At 35.6% G+C, this 23,762-nt stretch overlaps 2 protein-coding genes and 1 long non-coding RNA gene across 5 annotated transcripts in view; 1 reads left to right on the top strand and 2 right to left on the bottom strand.

The window, feature by feature from the left end:
- The first annotated feature begins 1,426 nt into the window (after positions 1–1,426).
- LOC136798387 (uncharacterized) lies at positions 1,427–2,431 on the top strand. The gene is made up of 3 exons (XR_010845382.1): positions 1,427–1,578; positions 1,768–1,865; positions 2,198–2,431. It is a non-coding gene; the product is annotated as an uncharacterized lncRNA (long non-coding RNA).
- Positions 2,432–5,021: 2,590 nt separating this feature from the next.
- On the bottom strand, positions 5,022–11,540 carry LOC136798417 (uncharacterized). Its single transcript, XM_067055025.1, has 4 exons — positions 11,519–11,540; positions 10,097–10,273; positions 7,751–8,035; positions 5,022–6,707 (listed from the first exon to the last, which is right to left on the bottom strand). The coding sequence occupies exons 1-4, from the start codon at positions 11,538–11,540 to the stop codon at positions 6,466–6,468; spliced, it is 726 nt and encodes a 241-aa protein (XP_066911126.1). The 3' UTR covers positions 5,022–6,465.
- The window catches only part of LOC136798431 (uncharacterized), a 27,309-nt gene continuing 13,733 nt past the window's right edge, over positions 10,187–23,762 (bottom strand). Inside the window, exons 8-13 of one of the 3 annotated variants that reach the window (XM_067055038.1) lie at positions 16,551–16,818; positions 15,484–15,534; positions 14,992–15,159; positions 12,534–12,563; positions 12,086–12,323; positions 10,187–10,273 (exon numbers count right to left, since the gene is read on the bottom strand). In XM_067055038.1, the coding sequence (XP_066911139.1) occupies positions 12,094–12,323; positions 12,534–12,563; positions 14,992–15,159; positions 15,484–15,534; positions 16,551–16,818 (747 nt within the window). In that variant the 3' untranslated portion in view covers positions 10,187–10,273; positions 12,086–12,093. The remainder of the gene's footprint in view (positions 10,274–12,085; positions 12,324–12,533; positions 12,564–14,991; positions 15,160–15,483; positions 15,535–16,550; positions 16,819–23,762) is intronic. The other 2 variants (XM_067055039.1, XM_067055040.1) reach the window with 2 other exon arrangements.

Raw genomic sequence — 23,762 nt, 5'->3', positions numbered from 1 at the left:
AAAATATGCTGACAGTGCCAACACTGCTGGGCCTTTACGCCGCTTAGGCTTTCTTGTGTTATTTCATGTTGCAGGCAAAAAGGCGATAAAAAATGCATAAAAACTGAAACTGAGTATGAAATAGCAAAAAAAGTGTACTTTTCGCGGAAAAAACTTCGCGAATTTCTCGTGTAATTTCTTACTTGGCGGAAACTTTCACGACAAAGGGGCAAAAATCGCGAAAGTCTCTGCCCGTGAAAGTTTCTGCCCTTAAGGGCTCTGACCATAGTGAATTTTTCATAATTGCCGTGTTTAAAATGTGTTTTCTGACTGATGTAACCAACAAAACTATGGCATGTTATACATTTTCTGTTAGACAAACTATTCCTGAATCTGAAAATTCAAAAATTGCATTGAAAAAATTTGATGAAGAAGAAAATGAAGACTTTTGCGAGGAAGAGTATTTCAACTTGGAAGAGCTTAGTTTCGGCGAAGAAAAAACATTTTGAAAAAATTTTCGCAGTAGATGGTGTATCTTTTACCGAACAATAAAAATTTTTGCGGAAAATTTTTGTAAATGCTTCTTTGTCTCGGAATCATCAAAATAGTGGTTTTTCATCAACTTTTCATCTGGATTTTGCTTAAAAAAACAGTCATAACTTTTGATACATCTTTTTAGAAAAATTTTCCGCAAAATTTAAAATAGTTCAATTCTTTGCGGAAAGTTTGAAAAAAGTTCGAAACAAAAAGGTTAATTACCCATTAAAACTTAGCACTTTTTATAAAAGAAGGTGATGCAACATATTATTAACGTCTTTTTAAAGTTCATAACGTGATTTTTGCAATTAAGTTCTTAATTACTCTCCCAGCCGGCACACAACGTTTTCAAAACGTTTTTTTTAGGTTTAAATTACGTTGTGAAAAAACGCGTTGCCAAAAAACGTTTTAAAAACGTTTTTTCAACGTTGTAGAGAAAACGTGTTATTTCATAACGTTTATAAAACGTTGTTGAAACGTTAAAATCCAAACGTTTTTCAAAGGTTTTGCTAACAACGTTTAAGAAACGTTTTTGCTAAACTTGATTTAAACGTGATTTTGATCAACGTTTTTTAAACGTCTATAAAACGTTTTTTTGTGACGAAAGTGTTGTAGTGCCCAAGATTTATATTTGAAATATATAAATATAACTTCATCGCCTCTCAGCTTTTATCCCAAAAAAATTTCTGAGACTTTACCTACCTGCTCTGAGATATAGGAGAGATATTCTATATATCTTTTTCTCTTTTACTTTATTGACTTCTCTTTAAGTTTTAAAAAATATATTTTAATAAAACGCCCACTCCCTGTTTGAATACCTCGTAAGATCGCCCACCCGTAGAATATAAACTTGTAATAGAATAAACACCCACTCGCCGCCCCCATCGTCTGCAGAATTAACAATGGAATGACTTCTTTTCTGGACAGCTTTCGAACGTTCGAACGTTCAAACGTTCGAATTCGAAATCACTTGTAGTTCAAAACAAAAATCAAACAAAGTTGGATGTTTCATGCACGAAGACTGGAAGAAGCTGGTTCTTTTACAAAAATCAACTAGATAATGTAAGTAGTTTACATTAAACTGAAAATGCTTTTGATATTTAAGTTAATTCTTCGAGGCTTTATCGGTGTAGCTTATTTCAGGTTTCAAATTCTGATGATATTTATTTTTGAGAGCAAACCTTGGAAAAATTACATAATCTTCAGTAAACTTTATGTTAAAACTTTTTATTTTAACTTCTTTTCCCTCAGATTCAAGCTGGAGTGTATTATTGGTTTCCTTATTGCGACTATCCTCAGCTGACTTTGTGTGGTCGCCAGCAGAAAGTACCGAAAATATGCTAGTAAAGGTAGGTGAAATGTAACAAGACTTTAATAATATCTTTCCAAAACTATGCTAATAATTTCTTGCTAATACCCCTGCATCACTGAGTGAGCTTGGTACTTCAAACTACTGAAATTTGACTTGGAAACACCCCTGTCTCAACGACAATAATTTAGCAAAGTCCTTTATAGAATACATTTCGTGAAACAAAGTTTGACCATGAAATTTAAGAAGTTTTTTCTTTATCCTTCTGGAGCATTCTTTTTCCCGTGGAAAGAAAAGATAGTTTTCAACGTCTCATCTGCAGCTAAAAAATCTTTAAACATCAAATTTACTATTCGTTTTTAATTTTTTCAGGATCGCAAATGTGTGAAGGAGACCAAAGAAATCGCAATCAAGATATCGTTTTTTAACACTTCGAATAGCAATCATACTGGAAACGTTTGGAATGATGATCACAAAGATGCCAGAAAGGAAGGACGGAAGAGAAAGAACATCAAATTTTTGATTTCATTACGTTTAATTTATACTGATTGTAGATTTTCATACCCAGAAAATTATATAGAAAAGAGCATTCAAAGAAAATTCAAATGTGTGTACGGTCTTTCTCATAATAGTGCAATGAATAGGAATTATTTTGGCAAAGAATGTCTTAGAGACGTGTTAAAACTAATCTAAAATAACTTTTAAAGACGTTTTTAAGTCGTCTCAGAAACGTACCATACCGAAATGACAAAAATTAGAACCTCTCGGAAACGTCCTAGAGACGTCCATTATTCGTTCCAAAAAGACGTCTTTCAAGTGGCTAGAAGAAAACGTAGAAACAACGTTTTTTAAACACCTTGCAAAAACGTAATCTATAAACGTTTGAAAAACGTTTTTTTGACGTTGTGAAAAAACGTTTTAAAATGCGACAAATACAACCTGAAAAAAACGTTTTCCAAACGTTGTGAAAAACGTTTTTTAAACGTTTTTTTGCCGGCTGGAGAGTTTGATTAAAAAGCAATTTATGAAGGGAATTCTTTGTTAAAAGTGTTAAAGAATCTAAAACATAACTTTTATGTTCAGATACTAAAATCAATTTTCTGACTATGGTCAGAGCCACAGATATCTAAGCCCGAAGGGCTAGATATGCAACTTTTAAGCTTTCTCCAGCAAAAAAAAGTGAAGCTAAAATTTGACTTTTTAAATTTCGTGCCGATGGATAGGATCTAGCATTTTGATTGTTTTCGGAGCGCGATATCAAAAAAATTAGGCGGCAAACGCTATTTCACATCTCTCAAACTGGTGAAATTGCATATTTTAGTCACGTGACTCTGGTAGGAAATCCTTCCAAAGATGAGCTTCACTTTTTGAACAAAGCTGCAAATCTAGCCCTTCGGGCTTTACAGATATCTGTGGTCAGAGCCCTTAAAGAAACTGGTGAAAAAATGGATTTTTTGTTATTCGTATCTCCACCGGCTGAAAGAATCCTACCGGGTCTGAAAGGGGTGAGGGTATATAGAGTACATTCCTATGAAAAAAGTATTTAATGTATTTTTGTTCTTACTACAATCAAGGTCATAATATTTAAGAAAAAAGGGAAATTCACCGGGAAGTTTTGAAACCACAATCGATTTGTAAGTGCTCTAAAGTAAGTTGGAAGGGTAGAGTTTTAACTGTGAGTTTTAACGCTAGACTTTGACTTACGACCTTAGGATGTGAGGATCCAAAAGTTCAAAAATAGTCCAATAAGGCTCAAAATATTGCCTGGAAGTCTGCCGAACCCTCCCAAATTGAAATATTCGATTAAATTAAAGAGATAGCTCAAAATTGACTTTCTCGCCGGAATTTTAAATCTTGAAAAACGTTAAAATGAAATAACCAGAATTCTCAATATATTTCAACCATGATTGTAGTCTAGCATGCCAGATAACTAATTCAGACATAGTAAAAATAAGCAAAAAATAATGGAAGGGACAAATTTTAGTATATACAAACTGATATTATCCCGTAACAGCTATCATATTATCGTATAACACCAATATTATTGTATTACATGCATTATAAACGACTCCAAGCTATATTTTAACGTGGTGCATTTTTCGAAACTTGGAGATTTTGATTATGTTCGTGTCACGGGTTTTGGATGGGAAGTAACTTAATTTACATTCCAAGAGTTTGATTAAACTTAATGGTCTATATTATGGAAGTTTATCGTTGCTTGGATCACGAGATTTACATTTGGCTACGTTGTATTTGCATTTGCAGTATGTGAAAATTAATTGGAAAATGGAAATGGTAAAGAAGGAAGTATGACCATTACAAAGTTCTTGTCTAGGAATTGTTGTGCGTTTATTTATTTGAAGATGTCTTTTTCGAGATGTTTTCTTTAGCATAAATTTACTAACAAATCAGGTTGAAAACAGTTTTTCAAGCCGCTATCTTTCAAAGAATGAAGAAATGTTAGGGTTTAAAGTTTTCAAACTACAGTGTTGTCGCTCTCTAATTCGATTTCCAAGGGTCATTTGATTTTCATCGAATAAGGGAACGTATCGAATAGAAGAGCGTCGTTTACGAGAGTTTTTTGTTGGAGGTGACTTTCAATATTATCGAATCATGGAGAGCTTACCAAATAGTAGAACGTCGAATTAGAGATCGTTAACTGCAATAAATGAATTTCTTTGTGTCTTTTTTTATTCAACTTTGCCTTTCAATGTGGTCTCCAAACTACGGTGAAGATATAATATGTAGGATTTTTAAGCATATACTAAGAGTTTCTCTTAGTATATGCTTTCTCGACAAGAAATCAAGGTTAGAAATGTCAAAATAAAGGGACTTTTTTCTACGTTTTCGACGCTCGGAGGTACCAGGGTTAAGATCCAACAGGTTTGTGTCGCCCAAATTTCGATCCTCGGGACCCCTCAGGACTATTAAAAAAAGGAGGGAAAAAAGGAAAAATTTTTAATGGGACTAATTCGACCAAATTTCTATCTTTAAAGGGGCAAAAAGTTGAAATACATATGTTTTAGTTTCTGCTGTGGGGGGAAAACTATTTTTAGCATTTATTATAACTCAACTAAATTACCGACAACAATTTTCAAATTTCTTTTTCGTTACCAGTTTCTCGAAAGCTGAGGGTTGATAGGTGTAAAAGAACTACAATGAACTGACTCTGAAATTGTAATGTGAATAAACTCTAATAGTCTTTCAACAATATTTATAATCAAATAAAAATATACCTTAATTATCCTTTTTATGACTGAATATAAATATTACGACAATCAAAAAATAAATATTTCATAATATAATTTGAAACTAAAATATAGTAGATAAATATGAATATTTGTTATTGCTCGACCAATTTAATATCTGTTATTTTCAAGGAACCCAGGCTAAATATGAATTTCTCTACAGTATAAGCACTGTGAAAATTTCATAGGTCGTAGGCTCGTACTGTTTCAAAAAACTACTAATTTTAGTGTATGTTTTTTTGAAACAGTAGATGTCAAAGGTCTGATTGAAATATAAGTAGTATTGATGTGAATCGCTGAAAATTAAATTGGTCGCGTCAATTAATAAATAGTTTTTTTTTCTTTTATGAATCTTTATCAAAGTACAAATTATTTTGCGACAAATCAAATCATTCTATTCCTTTATTTTGGGTATTTTATGACAAATCCATTGTTTTAATTTTGAGTATTTTGCGACAAATTCATGGTTTAAATTTGAGTATTTTACGACAAATCCATTGTTTTAATTTTGAGTATTTTACGACAAATTCATATTTGAGTATTATCAAAATTCAAAGTTTAATAAAATTTTGAGTATTTTGCAGCAAATTCATTGTTTGATTTTGAGTTTTTTTACGACAAATTCATTGTTTTGAATATTTTACGACAAATTCATTGTTTGATTTTGAGTATTTTACGACAAATTGATTCTTTTAATTTGAGTACTTTGCGACATATCCATTGTTTTGAATATTTTACGACAAATTCATTGTTTGATTTTGAGTACTTTACGACAAATTCATTCTTTTAATTTGAGTACTTTGCGACAAATCCATTGTTTTGAGTATTTCACGACATATCCATTGTTTAATTTGAGTATTTTACGACAAAATCATTGTTTGATTTTGAGTATTTTACGACAAATTCATTGTTTTGAATATAAGTATTTTACGACAAATTCATTGTTTTAATTTGAGTATTTTACGACAAATTCATTGTTTTAATTTGAGTATTTTACGACAAATTCATTGTTTTAATTTAGAGTACTTTGCGACGAATTCATTGAATATTTTACGACAAATTCATTGTTTTAATTTGATTATTTTACGGCAAATTCATTGTTTTAATTTGAGTATTTTACGACAAATTCATTGTTTTAATTTGAGTATTTTACGACAAATTCATTGTTTTAATTTAGAGTACTTTGCGACGAATTCATTGAATATTTTACGACAAATTCATTGTTTGATTTTGAGTATTTTACGACAAATCCATTGTTTTAATTTGAGTATTTTACGACAAATCCATTGTTTTTTTTTACTTTTTTTGTTTTTCTTGCGACACATCCATTGGTTAAAGTTTGAGTATTTTTCGACATACCCATCGGTTTAAATTTCTAGCATCAAATCTGTTTTAAATTTGTGCATTTTGTTGATGTTTTCGTCTCGGATGAAATGGATGATGGTTGGTTGACTTGTGATAAGCTTTGGTGTAAGCATCTTCAACCATCAAGTTTGGTGCATCAAAGTTTGGGTTAGATGCGACGAATTCTGGTGAGCCGTACGTCATGAGGTATGATTTACGTTGTGCCGACTTATTTGTGCCGTCATCTTTTATTGTTTTATCCTCCTTGTCGTCGTCATCATCATCGTCATCTTGGAAAAATAAAACAACATATTTAAGGAATGATACCGGAGAGGATACTTAAAGAAAAAATAGATACTGGTTCTTAAGAGGCGATTTTTTCACCTTCCCAAATCTCTCAAAGGGGTAACTAAAAAGTCAAAAAACTTTGTTTCTAAGGGTTGGATTTTTTCACATTAGCAAGTCAAGTCAAAACTGGGAAAAGTTTAAAACAGGTTGGAATTTTATTTGAAAATTGGAGAAGAAATACCATTTAATCCCTTGAAAGGTTTAATCAACAAATCTGTCTGAGGCTTAGGTTTGGAGGTCCGGGTTACACATACCCAGAAAACCCCCTATGAAGAAATCATCTTGAAAATCATCATGAAAATATTCTGAAGAAATCTTTTGACCAAGAAATTTTCATTTTTGAGACCCTTGAGGTTTAGAAACCTTTCAAGAGATTTTTTGAAATGCAAAATTTTCAACAAGGGTATAATAATGATGATTTTAATTGTACTAATAATTCGCAAATCACCCGCTCAGTCAACTAACTTCTTTCTTTTACTGGTATTTAGGCAAAAAAAAATATTAGTACTTTTTTCACTGGGACTAGATTTCGTAAAAAGATGCCAAACACTCCGTAAAAATCAATCAAGGCGAAATTTAATGGTCAAGCTGGCACAGAACGCGGTAACAACAAATAGGAGGGAATTTGTGTTTTTTTTTGTGAGGTCGCTCGATTTTTTCAGTGAAAGCACTGCGACTGTACCTCGAGATATTAACCCTTAAAATAGTGTTTTTCAGCCAGAAACAGCTGTTTTGTCCACTTTTTGCGCTTTTGGAAGCTCGAGTTAGGTACTGAAATCACCTATACTCGCAATAAATCACTAATCTTAATTTTTGAGAGCTTTTCAAAAATATACAACAGGTCTCTGTTTTCTCAAAGCTAAAATTTTCATTAATTTTTGACCCTATAATTTTAACGTTCATAAAGCTTAAAAGATGAACGTTAAAAGAACGTTCTATGCCAGTTGAGGTATCAATTTTGAGGAAAAAGAAAAATATTATTTACCATCTTCATCGTCATCACATTTCAATTTAATATCTCTCTGCTTCTTTTCGAAAATGTTTAACATCTCTGTCATAGTCTTGGTGATTTCACCACGGATTGAAGGTACTGGTATCTCGCAAACGTCTTCATTAGCCTTTTTCTTCCCCGTTGTAGGAGCAATGCGTGTTTCTAAATAACATCCATCAGGAATGGTGACGTTAACGTATACTTTGGAACCCAACATTCTGTTTGGTTTACCAACCTGGTTTAGCAATTCTGAAATGGTTTTGCCATACACACAATCATCTGAAATTGAATAGAAAGTAAAAATGATCAGTGATAAAGCAAATTAAAAATGGAAAAATGATGTTTTCCAAACCTGAAGTTTGAACGAAAAAAAATATCATTGATTATGTCCCAAATATTTTGAGTAACCATGTGCATTTATTCCAAAGTGGTTCATTTAACCTTAAAGGAATTATACGGTGTTATATACACCCGACTCGTCTGAAACTGATGTCAGCAAAATTTTAATAAAAGAATCCTTTCAAATTTGTAATTAAAACCAAGAAAAAAATCTTGCTCCACATTTTTCTTTATTCATTACAAAAGATTCTATTTATTTCAATCTGCTGAATCAACATACATTATAACTATGTACAGAAGCAACCAACGAGCCCATTTTCCCAAAATATCTGTTTCCCTTTTCCAGGAGAGAGCTTTTTTTGAAAAAAGGGGAAACAGATCCGATTTTCTAGGAAAGACCTTATTCCTTAAAACTATCTGTTTCCCCGCTCCAGCTGATGACATCATCAGAGAGAAACAGATCAATATTTCTAGGAGATGACATAATAAATTGTGAAACAGATATCTGTTTTTAAAAAGATTATATTGCATTGGAAACAGATTGAACTTTCTGGGGGAAAACAGATATCAATCACAAAAAGCAAGGGAAACAGATGAAAATTTCCAGGAGAGGGAAACAGATATCATATTCCTTTATAAGCTTGGGAGAACAGATCAAAATTTTAATTCTGAAAATTGTGGAAACAGACCAAATTTTCCAGGCACCAGGGAAGATACTTTGAGATTAAAAATTTAGGTTTTGAGGAGAAACAGATCTTCATTTCTAGGAATAAGATTTTTGAAACTTTTGGCCAACAGATCAAATTTTCCAGGAAGGCTATGCCTGGGGAACAGATGTTTAAAAAAAGGTCCTCGCTGGATGCTTTCGTATGTAAAAGGTCAATGGCTTTAAAGCTAAACTATACATATATAAATTTGCAAGCTGATCTTGCAAATGCAATGTAGGTTATTTACTTGGACCATAAAAACTGTAGACCATCCGCATTAATCTTTATTCAACATTTTCAAGTCAAAGCGTTCTAAATCAATGGTCTGCATCACACGTTTTTTTTATTAGAACACCTAAATTTTGGCTGAGCCTGGATGTGCTTATTTTTTTGGCAGTTTTCAGCCTAAAATGTTCTTAAATGCGTTCTTAAGTTTTAAGACTACTCTAAATCGACAATATCATGCAAAATAAAGAGCACTTAAAATTAGTAAAATTTGGACAATATTTGACTCTCGGTTTTAGAAAATCCATCCCTAAGTTCGGTCAAAACTGCTTGAAAAGAGGAAAAAATATAGTTTCTTGTCATTTTTTTTCAAACTGAGGCTGGGCATGTTCTTCAATGTTCTTAATTTCTCGACGAATTTCAGCCTCAATGTTCTTATAAACTGGGCTCTAATAAAAAATAAAACGTGTATCACATTGTCGAATAGAATAATCAACTGGCATTGACGCGCGCTGTCTTGTTTGTGATGATTTATTTTAACAATTACAAATGCTTCCGCAAGATCAGCATATTTTTCATAGCGATTCCGCCCTCCTATTAAATATCGTTAACCTAGCTTAAGTAATTCTTATTCTCTAAAATTATTTTACTATTGAACAAAATCGAATCGAATCCTCCATTTTCTATCCAAAAAAAATGTATTAAATTATTAAATTCATTATCACTACCCTTAAAAGCCGACCACACAGGGGTGTTGCATAATCATTGATTTTAAAGCCCGAAGGGGCGGAGAGGCATTATCAACTTTCTTGTGAAAAGCGGAGTCTTGAGACTTAAACTGCTTTTGGAATGACAGATTGAATCTAGTGCCTCTTATGTTTTCACGCGGAATATTTCTCAAAATCTGGCGATGGATTTTACCTTCAATCTGGCGTTCGTTTCAAAAACACGCGGGTCAGACATTTCAAATGGGCAATACCTCCGTCTAGAGGTTTCAACTTTAGCCCTAGTTTCTAACTAGCTTTTAACTCGTTGATTGTAGCCTTAGGGTATTGCTTGAAATACTTACCATCCTTAGTACAATAGGACATTTGATCATCTTCATCATCATCATCTTCGTCGTCATCTTCATCTTCATCATTGTCGCCATCGGTTGGAGGATCAATAATATCGTCATCTTCATTGCGTTCCTCGTTATCATCCTTTGCGGCGTTCAACAAAATCACTTTATGTACTTCGGGATAGTCTTAAAATAACAATTGTTAAAGGTTTTATTTTTACATAAGTGTTTCCGTTTCATATCAGACACATATTTCATATCAGGACAATGTCTTACCATTGTTATATTATGCTGATATAAGCAAAAAAAAATTTTTTTTTTTCTTTTTCTGACCAATCTTGCTCCACATTTGTGTCAATTCAATATCAAAAAGCTTGTGAATTAAAATTGTTGAGTAAGCAAAGCAAGCACTCTTATTTAAAAACAAAACCTTTAAGAAATTATAGAGATTTTTTAAACAGTCTGACAATTAGAACATGAAAGCACGAAAAGCTCTGCAGAAATTCATTACTGACCATTGTTATTTGATTTACCTGGAACATAAAGCTTTCTTTCGAATTGTAGATTTTTTTTTTGTAATAGCCCTTTTTATAAATTACGTCACAAGCAACGCTTACCTCGTTCTCAAAATGTTGATATGGTAACTGATTCACAGGGGAGCTCGTAAGAAGTTTACTTTATTTATTTATAAAAAATGTTGAATTCTTAAGGGATTTAAAATCACCTTGGCAATGGTTCTAAAGCAAGGCAGTCGTTACACAAACAAAATCTATGAAAAGGCCTATAGAGTTTCATTCTAAGTAGCCAAGGTTCTAAGCTAATAGTATAATTTTGACTTTAAAAAAGATGTATAATATTAGCTTATGTAGTTGCAAACAAACTCGGTTAAAAACATACTCGCCTTTGCAGAAGACTTTTCGTATTCCCAAGGCAATAAAAATATTTTGTTATCAAAGGCAAAAATAATAACATCTACGTTATTCCCAAGAGCAATTAAAGATGACAAATTTTATCTCTTTGTTTGAAACGTGCTATTTTATCAAAACAATGAGAAACGACAAAGTGTCGTTTTGATTGAGAGAAAATACAAGAATTTGATTGGATGCGATAAAACTTAAGTTGTTTGCAATCAGGCGTTTGTACAGGGTGTCCCTAATTAAAGTATCGAGTTTGAACATGCGATTGAGTAGAAAAGTTTGTGTGTGTTATCGCTAAAATATAAGAACGTTCTCCATCACACAGGCTTATTACAAAAGGTAGTTACAACGTATAAATTAATCGTAATGACAAAGAAAAAAGAGGGAGAGCTTAAAATACAATTTTGTGAACACGCACATAAAACTTTCTACTCATAGTTGTGTTTCGACTCGATACTTTAATTAGGGACACCCTGTATAAGTGTAGTGAAAACTTGTTGAACGTTGGTTATACTGTTAGACATCACATCTGACATTCTGACTACATTCTAAGGGATGTTTACTCCGATTGATACAAAACTAATGATATCATAAAAAAACATATGATGTTTTGTCCATTCAGGGAGGGAGTCCTGTCGTAAGTGTATGGCCCATAGGGTACAATTTTCAGGCTTCGCAAAGTGCCTTAGGTGCTTAAGGTTGTAAAAAGTGAAAAAACGACGTTTCTGGGGTAACACTTTAAAAAATTTGACCATTTTTTCCTACGAAAAGATAAGGGTTTCATGAAAATGACCTTGAGGTTCACTTCTTTGCTCGGTTAAGGATAATCACCCTTTGCATTGTAAATGTTTACATTTTTATTCGGACATACGGTAGTGTGTTTAAGATCGATTACTTTTCACGTGTACCTTAAGGGAAGAAACTTTCGCGGAACAAGTTTTGGGCAAAATAGGCTTATTTTGTAAACAAAAAATTCTTAATTGTGCGAATTTTGAGCTGTGAGCCGCGAAATTAAATTCTGCGGAAACTTTTTCCGGCCAAAATTTCTTTCCTTAAGGTATGTTGTCATACAACTTTTTACCTTGTAAATCAATCCACTTGTGGTCCTTTAATGGTGGTGACGTTCTCTTTCTTTTCTTCTTTTTTGTTGATGCCTTTGTTGCGACATTGCGTATTCTTCAATTTCACTCTTACTCCATCAGGAACATAAATATTGATGCTTGACTCATCAACTGGTACACCTTTTATTATTTTTTTACCGCCATTGTCTTTTCTGCCTCTAACACATATGCTATGCTTGGAAATAGTATCTGTCCAATCTGAAGTTAAGAATATACTTTGAATTATATTTTGTTTATGTATTAGCGACTTTGAGGGACAAGTACACCATGTCAGTATGCACACTGTATTGACACGCTTTTCTTATGCAACAGCAACTTTATATAAGAACATTAGTGTCATTTTTTACCAAAGCCTAACAACAAAGAAATGACTTTTTTTTTCTCGCCAACATATATAATATTGCGTACCTCCAAAGGGCCCGTTTTTCGTCTTTGAATCTAAAAAATAGGATATCTTAATAAATATATTGTGGTTTATATAGCATTACCACATTTCTGATATGTGGAGCCGTTGAGGTTTATGTAAGATTTTCATTTTCAAGGCGGCATCAGTAACGTGGTGCTGTCCCCCCCAGCGGACGATTTTTTTTTTGGCGGGGGGCCGAAATACAAAGAACGCAAAAAAGTCGCCGCTGATTACTAATTACGGCGCCCCCTTTGCTCTTTCACACCTTAGATATGGCAGTTTTCAGCCAAAAAGAGAGAAAATACCCCAAAAGTTTTCGTGTTCGCTTCGCTCGCATAATTTTTACAATGATATTTTCTTTTAATAGGGGGCACCAAAATCAAATTCCTCTACAACTGCCTCCTCAGTTTGCCCGAATTTTAGTCGACCAACCACGCTACTGGGCGACACTCATAGTTTTGTTCATTCGGCTTAACCAATTAGGCGTAGTTTAGGCGTAGTTTATATGGCCGGTTTTTTGCCGTGTCTAATTCAAATATATAAAATCGGCAAAAATGAGGCAAAAGTTCGATATTAATTGAGATTGACAGTATAAACTGAAAGTTTATTTGAAGTCGACTTCAAATAAGCTTTTATTTTGAACTCGACTTTAAATGAATTGAGGAAACCCCTATTTTAAACAAAAGAAACAAAGAAGTTTGGTGTCTTTTCACATGAAAACATTATTGTTCGATAAAAAAGTAGGCCGTTTAAACCAGTGCCGATCTTTAGCCGTACTTTTTAATTAAGGGCTCTGACCATAGTCCGAAAATTGATTTTGGTATTTGAACATAAAAGTTATATTTCAGGTTCCTTAACACTTTTAACAAAGAATTGCCTTTATAAATTGCTTTTTAATCGAATCCTTTAAGAGTAATTAAGAATTTAATTGCAAAAATGACGTTATGAACTTTAAAAAGATGTTAATAATATGTTGCATCACCCTTTTTTACAAAAAGTGCTTAGTTTTAATGGGTAATTAACTTTTTTTGTTTCAAAGTTTCTTTACACTGTCCGCAAAGAATTGAACTATTTTAAATTTTGCGGAAAATTGTTCTAAAAAGATGTGTTGTCTTTTTAAGCAAAATCCAGATGAAAAATTGATGAAAAACCACTATTTTGAAGATTTCGAGACAAAGAAGCATTTACAAAAATTTTCCGCAAAAAGTTTTATTGTTCGGTAAAAGATACACCATGTACTGCGAAAAAAATTTCAAAATATTTTTTCTTCGCCGAAACTAAGCTCTTCAAAGTTGAAATAATCTTTCTCGCAAAAGTCTTCATTTTCTTCTTCATCAAATTTTTTTAATGCAATTTTTGAATTTTCAGATTCAGGAATAGTTTGTCTAACAGAAAATGTATAACATGCCATAGTTTTGTTGGTTACATCAGTCAGAAAACACATTTTAAAAACGGCAATTATGAAAAATTCACTATGGTCAGAGCCCTTAAGTTCGGAAAAATTTGCCGTGTTCAATTGTTAAGGTAGACCTCAAATCAAAATTCGGTTCATACAGCCGCTCTTTTGCCGCACTCAATTCGACTTAGTTTTTTTGATGAAGTTATGTGAATTAGACACGGCAAAAAAGCGGCCATATAAACTAATTAAAAAGTGCGGCAAAAGATCGGCACTGGTTTAACGGCCTACTTTTTTGTCGATCTTAATTCAAACAATAATGTTTTCATGTTTCTAAATTAATGCATCAAAAGTTATGGCTGTTTTTCTATGAAAAATTGGGATGAAAAATTGGTCAAAAAGCACCATTTTCAAGATTTCGAGACAAATAAGCTTTTAGAAAAATTTTCCGAAAATCTATTTTTGGTTCGGTAAAAGATATACACCATCTACCGCAAAAAAAAGTTTTTTTTTCGTTTTTCGCCGAAAATAAGCTCTTCAAAGTTGAAATACTCTTCTTCACAAAAGTCTTCATTTTCTTCTTCATCAAATTTTTCCATTGCGATTCTTAAATTTTGAGACTCATGGATAATTGATCTATAAACAGAAAATGTGTAACATGCCACAGTTTTGTGTGCTACATCAAGTAGAAATTTATATTTTGTACGTGTCAAATATTAAAAGTTCACTATGGTCAGAGCCCTTAAAACTAGCATTGAAATCGAAAATGTTTACTGTTATAATCTTTTTGAGATTAACTGATCTTTATTAAATAAGGTATATCTTTAGTGAGTTCAATGATGAGTTTTAAAGTTAGTTCGTTTTGCTACAATCGGGCCTTTGAATAATTTGAAACTACTGAAGTTGAGCCCAGTGCGTTGTGCACGTTGGACTATGAAGAAATCGGGTGCTGTATTACTTTGAATAAAAGCCCCGGACGTTTATTAAGTTTTTCAGATTGGTGTTCATTTGAGGATGGCGTTGAACAGAAGTAATACGGTAATTTAAAAAACTATTATAAATACCAGAGGCTGTAGAAGAAACTGTTGAACAGCAATGGTATCCTTCACAGGGGTTTTCTGCATTCTTACATCCGGGCTCGTTATTCCAAAACTTTTGACAACAAACACCTTCTCCACAAAATTCTGGGCACGCTCCACTTGTTTTGCCGCACTGATTGAAACAGTTCGTTCCTATTGTAATATGCATTAAAACCTAACTCTTCTAAAGAAAATCTATTTTAAATACAGTGCCAAGATCTGGAGGGTGTCTATTTCGTTATAAAAGAAATGAACACCCATGTCTATATCACTGTGTGGCAATTTTCTGTGATATTTTATTCCTATCGGAAATCTGAACTTTTATTCTCGTCAGGAATGACGCTAAGACTTTGGTAGATTTTTACTTTGAGTTCCTTATTAAAAGATCGATATTTTCCACCCCATCGGCATTCGCCCCTTCATCAGCTGGATCACTAAGACATGGGTGCAGCAGCAACAAACAAAATGCTTTCAAACCTTCATTTGTAACATTCTTCCCAACTTTGTCTTCTTTGTTTGTTGTGGTTCCTTTGATACAAAAAAGAATATTATATATTTACGATTCTAAGACCCGGACAGTCCCCCCTGGACAATTGCCCCTCCCCTAGAAAAAAATTTAGAAATAGGATAAATCGAACCTAGTGTAGCGCGTTCTCAGGGGTGTCGGAAAATCTGTGTAGAGGAGCACAATTTTGTTACGAATTAATTATCTTTTAATGTTATGAATGAATGATTGATTGATGACTGGCTTCTCTTTACAGAGGATGACCGGTTCTGTGTTGAGAGGTCTAGAAACCGTCTCGTTAGAACCTTCTTACGCGTTGTAGTTTTTTATACTGCCTGTCAGCTTGCGAAATACTTACAAACAGTTTTCGGATCAAGTGCGTTAATCCGGCGCGAACCATTAGGGAACAAGGCCAGCGCACTCTCACCTCATTCATGATGTATTATAGCACAGTCAGCGACAGTACATTAAATATCCCCTGTCCAATTTCCTCATACATTTTACAGTGCGTCCGGAAGTAAAGTGGAAAATATTAAAATCCTTGAAACCTCTCCTCTCACTTGGAGTTTTAGAAGGATTGAGATAAGATGGAATTGCATTGTCCAATCAATAGATATTCAATTCCTTTATTTATACAGTTGGACATACATAACCATAAGTAGTATTCGGATAAATAGTACACAGCTAATTACTATCATTTTTCTTCTTTCCCTTGAACTTCCTTATAGTGTTATCGTCTTACAAAAATACAGACAGGAAATAAATAATATATAGCTGAAACTTTCTCCAGACCTTTTCTATAGGATTTTAGGGGATTTTTTTCTGAGACATAAGCATCCTATAGAGAAGTTCTGGAGAATCTATTTTTTCCTGTAAATTATGCTAAACGACGGAAGGAGATACGGGTGAGTAGGAGGTGATAAGTAATACCATTTTATAACCGGTCGCCAGAGAGTACTTATTGAGATTCAACTGTATGATTTTTGTCCACTCTGTAAAAGAATTTCAAAAAAAAACTAGAAGTTTAGATGGAACTTACTGAAATTGATAAAGTAGAAATCCAGTTCATTCATTCTCAAAGAGGGATTGGTTTTTAAGAATTGTTCTTGAGTTTGAATGATAATCTTTTCTGCACCATCAAAGAGATTTTGGTGTGACCAAACATGGGGTCCACGGAGGCGCCTGAGGTCCCCTTTCTCCTTCTTTTTAATAGTTAGGTACATTCCTTGGGGAGCAAAAATTGATTTGATCTTCATATTTTCGACATTCAAAACTTTTTTGTTTTCTTTATCGGTGATGCAAGATTTCTGTAAATGAAGAAAAAATGTTTTAAAATGATAAACAAACGGTTGCCTCTCTCTAATTCGATATTCAAGTGACTAAGACTTTCCTTCGAATTAGTATAATAGAGAAAGATTCCAATTATAGAGAATAGAAAGAATCCAATAGAGAATGCACGAGAATTCCGTCGTGATTACCGAACTTCAGGGTATAAATGTTATGAATTTTAAATCCGATTTTACTTTTGTTTTTAATCAAAATTCCGAAATTTTAGAATAAGATCTCCGCATTAGCGAGATTAAGCCATAACAAAGGGCTATTTCCGAAATGAAAAACAGCCGATGTCTACAGTACCGAAATCTCCAGCCACGCCCAACCCCCACCACAAAGAAAGATAAAAACGCGTTTCATATCTCCCTTTCTAAATCACTGATTTGGTTTACGTATTTTAAGAACCCAAATATATTGAATCCTATTTGGATGTTCTTTAGCTGTTTTTAAGTTTTAAATCATAAAAAGTTCATAAAACGTTCTTAATATTCACCATTTTGTGAGTGTTTTTGAGTTATTTTCCTAAGAACCCATTTCTTATTATCTGCCTATTTCATATACCCATATAATCCATAATGCCTTAAAAGGTTTCTTAAGAATCTATTAAGTCTACAAAATAGACAGCTCCAGGCTTTTAGACCTTACTCTCGAAGAGTAGGAGTTTTACGCTCGAAACGAAGGAAGATATGACGTAGCCTTGTAATCTTACGAACTGTTCTTATAACAGACAATATAAAATTTCCATCAGCTTTTTAATTTGAGGCTCCTTCGTGTATTAATTTCCTTTGTTTGTATATAGCATATTCCCAAATGACATTTTCTCTACGTTTTCTTTATACTAGGATAATTAATTTTAATTATTAGGCAATTATTTTATGCCATACTATCTCCGATTCTTTCACGCTTGTGACTTCTGAATTCATTCTAATTTTGGTTTGATGGGAGAAAGTTGTTTTTGACATGAGTTGATTTCTCAAGAAATTCAGTGAAAATTTATCGTTTTCCTTATGGCAAAGTATCCTTGTATCCAGTTTCTTTTTGTAGTGATTACTCGCCTCTAGTATTCACTACCTTTCTGGTCAGCATCTACACAGCATCTCACTCGTGGCCAGCTGGTGAGTTTTTCTGCTGTTTTCATTTGTTCTTTTTCATAGGCTTTAGGTTAGGTTTTGTCTGGCCTCTGGTTTCCTCTATTTGGCCTCATTTTTCTCTTTTCTGTTTGGCATTTTTCTGTTTTACACATTTTAGGTTAAGTTAAGTTAGGATTTAAGTTCTAGAATTTTCTGTAAGTTTGTCATTCATTTTTCTCATATTTATCTCAGTTTAATCATTTCCGTTAATTAGTCAATTAGTCATATTTTCTCTAATTAGGATCAAATTTTGTCTTGTCAAATATTTATGAATTTTCGTTTTTCTTTCTTCATTTAGTTTGAATATATCTATTCTCGATTCTCGCATTCGACCCTCTCGCGTCAAGATTATTTCGGACACACCCCAGGTGCGATGCACTAGGCCCACATTCAAACAGATTCTTCTACTTTGCTCATTCGTCCGAATCGTTTCTTCATTCCGGAACATCGTTCTCTCCGGATCAACTCATTTCTCCCGGACTAACTCATCTCTCCGGACTAACTCGGATCAACTCATCTTTCCGGACTAACTCGTCACTCCGGAACTCGTACAACTCGTCACTCCGGAACTCGTACAACTCGTCACTCGGACTCGTACAACTCGTCACTCCGGAACTCGTACAACTCTCGTCACTCCGGAACTCGTACAACTCGTCACTCCGGAACTCGTACAACTCGTCACTCCGGAACTCGTACAACTCGTCACTCCGGAACTCGTACACTCGTACAACTCGTCAACTCGTCACTCCGTCACTCCGAACTCGTACAACTCGTCACTCCGGAACTCGTACAACTCGTCACTCCCGAACTCGTACAACTCGTCACTCCAGAACTTGTACAACTCGTCACTCCGGAACTCGTATCATAATTCCGGAACTACTCAACATTTCCAAACCAACTGTCCGTTCACTGTATGTCCAACTTACGTCAGACAAAGAGAGTGGATTACCGTGAGCTCCACCGGACTGGTCAAGTTACCTACATCACTCACGTTGCAGCCGACGCTGACACTGAAGCTGACGCTGACGCCGACATTCAATCATCAACTGAGGACCCACCTCCTCCAACTAACGACATGTCAGAAGAAGACAACAACGAAATCCACAGTCTTATCGACGAAGCAAACGACCATATCGATGAATTCATAGTCGAAGACTGCCCTCTTTCCGAAATCTCGAGATCCATCGACTTCCTTGAAAATCTTCGCAAGGTTCTTCGAGACAAAGCACGTGCTGCCAAGATCGATCTTGTGGCCAACACTCATCCACTAGCTGTTTTGACCAATACAGGCTTGTTCAATATCAGGACATGTCTTACCAAAGCAAAAGCCCAGAAGAATACGCTCATCGCAGCTGACACCAAACCAATCATCTCACCATCTACAAACGACGATCTTCCTGCTGCATTCATCATCAAAGACATCAGCCAAAACCTGAAAGAAGTCAAAACCTTCATTACTCAAGATGTCACTGATGTCACCAAGGTTACTGATAAACAACTGATTCAAATCAAGAAAGACATTCCCAGTGTTTTCGACAAGTTAGACAAGATCGCCTTGAAGTATGAGAAACTTTTACAACTGACAATTGTTGATGAGACCATTCTGGCAGAAGTCCCAAAGATTGATAAACTTTATGAGACTTTAAATTCCTTCAAATCTGACTTTGCATCCAAAGTGAGCACAGAGTACAACAAGAGAGAGCTTGACAAGAACTATGACACAAAGCTTTTGCATATCAAGCTTGATAAATTCAGTGGTTATGATTCAGCCACTGACTTCTACACATTTCGCAACAACTTCGAGAAGCTCCATCTCATCAACACACCAACTCGACTGCTTCCTGACCTGCTCAAGAACAATTATCTATCCGAGCCAGCTCTCAGCCTTGTCAAATCATTTGATACCATTGACGAAATATGGACCAAACTGGAGAATGCTTATGGCAATACCAAAACAATGCTTCACAAGAAACTCCAGACTCTGTCCCTATCCGAACTCAAGTCGTCACGTGATCCTGAAAAACTTGTTCATTCGTTAAGCAAGTTTAAGAACATCATTCGTGAAGCCATGACACTTGCCAAGAAGTTCAACATCGAGAACAATCTCTACTTCAGCAATGCCCTATCGGACATCTATCAACAACTTGGTGATGGACGATTCACAAGATTCCTTGCAACAATCGACGACAAGCCCAACGAAAAGGAGACATGGGAAAGACTGCTTGTCTTTCTCGACAAAGAGGAACATCTCAACCAACAGAAGCTTCTCATTCAAGGACCAAAAAGCGACAAGAAATCGTCAGATGGCCAAAGACAGGGACCCAGCAAACCAAACAAACGAGATTCTTATCATGGTGAACCTAAACGACACCAAAACAATTGTCAACTCTGTGGGGAATCGCCAACACCTGATCAACATCGTCAATCCAACGGTCCAAATGGTATGAAGATCATTCAATATTACACCTGTCTCAAGTTTGTCGAAAGCACACCAGCTGCTCGTCTATCATCTATCAAAGCCAAAGGCTTCTGCACACAATGCCTCCTTCCAGGTGCAGATGCAACATCAGAGAAGCACAAGAATGGAAAGTGTCAACGAGAATTTGTATGCCCTCATCCCAGTCATCAAATGTATCCAATGAAGCGTCACGTACTCGTCTGTGAAGACCACAAGGAAGATCAGCAAAACAAGGACATCCTCAATCGGTTCAAAGCAAGATGTTTGAGGAGTGCACACCTGCCAGACTTCTCAAAACAGATCAAGCTATCATTCTTCACCAATTCCTTCCTACTCATCAAAGACTCTACCTTCCTGTGAAGACTCCGTCCCAGACAAAGGAATCTACAAGCTTCAAACAATGACAGTCAATGGCAATCGAATCAATGCTTTCTTCGACGATGGATGTAGCGATTTCATCATTTCAGCCAAAGCAGTCACGTTACTTGGCCCTGCAGCAAAACTCGTCAATCAAGAACAGATCACTGTCGGTGGACTTGGAGAATCCGTCACCAAATCAACACGTGGTACCTACCAAGTCAACCTTCCAATGCACGATGGTGAGATCATTTCTTTAATTGGTATCTGCCTCGACAGAATCACCTCTACCTTCCCTTACTATCCATTGATTGACGTTGAGCAAGAGATTCATCAAGACTACAAGAACAACCATCCTCAAGGATCGAGAGAGTTGCCAAAGCTCCCTCCTGCAGTTGGTGGCGACACACATCTCATGTTTGGCATCAAGTACCTTCGTTACTTTCCAAAGCTCGTTCATCAGATGGAATCAGGGTTATCGTTGTTCGAATCACCCTTCCTCAATTCAGATGGTGGTGGACGTGGAGTAGTTGGTGGTCCACACAAGGTTTTCACCCAAATCCATGATGGATACTTCACAACTCAATCATTCTTCATCAATCGTGGACCCAATCATTTCAACAACGAAGTTCCACTCCTTGGCTACTACAGCGACTTTTCTCAATCAATTGACTCCAGCGACACTCAAGCTCATCTTACATCACGACAGCGTCTCTTCGAGCTAGCAGAGACAACCGGAAGTGAAATCACCTACCGTTGCCCAGTATGCAGAACCTGCAACCAATGCAAGAACCACGATGAATACGAAACAATCAGCTTGAGAGAAGAAGTTGAACAACACATCATTGATTCGTCAATCACTCTCAATCATGACGAGTCATCCATCACCGCAATTCTACCGTTCATATCAGATCCAAAGAGACTTGCAAACAACAAAACCAAAGCAATAAAAGTCTACAACCAACAGCTACGAAAGCTAAATCTACCAATCAATGTTAAGGACAAACAAGATATCTTGGATTCTGAGTCGAAACTCCAAAGACTTGGGTATGTCGATTACCTAAGGAATCTTCCTGAAGCAACACAACAATATCTTCGTGACCATACCACTCAATACTACATCCCTTGGCGTGCTGTATGGAAAGGGAACTCGTTGAGCACACCGTGCAGGGTGGTGTTCGATGCATCTCAACCCACGTCATCAGGATACAGCTTAAATGATCTCCTCGCCAAAGGAAGAAATAATCTCAACAAATTGCAAGAAGTCGTTATTCGCTGGTTCACACATCAAGTTGCAATACACACCGACATCAGTAAGATGTACAATACCATCAAACTTGACGAATCCAATTGGTGTTTCCAAAGATACATCTGGGAACCTAACCTTGACCCAACAAAGCTTCCAGAAGAAAAGATAATCAAAACCCTGATTTATGGAGTTCGTTCGTCAGGGAATCAAGCAGAACATGGACTTCGCAAGATCGCCGACCTGTCAAAGGAGGATTATCCAAAAGTCAACGATGTTGTTCATAATGACGTGTACGTAGACGATTGCCTGTCTGGGGAGACGGGACGCACCCAAGCTCATTCACTTGCTAACAATCTCGAAGTCGTTCTCAGCAAAGGAAACTTTCGACTCAAAGGTGTTTCATTTTCTGGAGAAGAACCAAACGAAAGCCTCACTGACGATGGAGAGACGATCCATGTAGCTGGTATGAAGTGGTTTCCAAAGGAGGACACAATCTCACTCAACCTTGGAGAATTAAATTTCGCCAAGAAAACTCGTGGAAAGAAACCCACCAATACAGAAGGAATCATACCGTCAAGACTAACCAGACGTCATTGCTGCTCAAAAGTTGGCGAAATCTTCGACTTGACGGGCAAAATCACACCAATCGTCGCCTCAATGAAGATCGACATGCAAGATCTCACACTCAGAAAGTTGGATTGGGACGACAAAATTCCAGACGAGCTACGACCACTATGGGAGTCTAATTTCGAGATGATTAAAGAGCTTGGAGACCTACGTTTCAATCAATCGTGCTATCATTCCCATCGACGCAACCAGCCTTGATGTTCAAACACTAGACTTTGGAGATGCAAGCAAACGAATGATCTGTGTTTGTATCTACGTGCGTTTCAAACGTCGAATTGGAACATACTCCTGCCAACTGGTTCTGGGAAGATCAAAAGTAGTTCCAAAAGGAATGACATTACCCAGAGCTGAACTCTTCGCTTCATTGACCAGCACATACACAGGAGAAATCGTTCGTCGCTCGTTCAAGAATCTCAACATTCAACAGAAATTCAAATTTACCGACAATCAAATCTCTCTCTTCTGGATAACCAATCCAGAAAAATCACTTACTCAATGGGTAAGAAATCGTGTGATCGAAATCCTGAGGTTCACAAAGATCGAAGAATGGTTCTTTGTTGAAAGTCATGACATGGTTGCTGACATTGGAACGCGTCGAGGAGCTACCATAAAGGACGTCAACCAAGATTCTGTGTGGATCAACGGATACCCATGGATGAGCCTTCATTCAGACAACTTTCCAACATTACGACCTGACCAAATCAGACTCAGTGATACAGATTCAGCTGAGATCAAGAAAGAAATGGACGTCTTCTACGTGGGAAGAACATCTCCAGCATCATCACAAATCAAAGATCATTATGCTTTCTCGTCATACCTAATCGATCCAAACCGATTCTGGTTCACCACAGTCGTTCGAATTCTGGCGTATGTTCATCGATTTTTAAGAATCATTCGTGCCAGAAGGGACCTCCGAAAGTCCTTGGAAGCTACTAACCAAGATGTCAGTGCCCATCCACTTATGCAATCTCCCAAAATCATAAGTTTCAACACCATTCCAATCCTCACTGAAGACGAGATAATCAATTCAGAATTGTACTTCTACAGAATTGCCACAAAAGAAATCTATCAGTTCATAAAGCCAAAAAAGTACGAAAA

This window comes from Clytia hemisphaerica, unplaced genomic scaffold (genome assembly GCF_902728285.1).
Source record: "Clytia hemisphaerica strain Z4C2 unplaced genomic scaffold, Clytia hemisphaerica genome assembly, whole genome shotgun sequence".
Classification (NCBI taxonomy): Eukaryota; Metazoa; Cnidaria; class Hydrozoa; order Leptothecata; family Clytiidae; genus Clytia; species Clytia hemisphaerica.
This window is presented reverse-complemented; position numbering and strand designations above follow the sequence as displayed.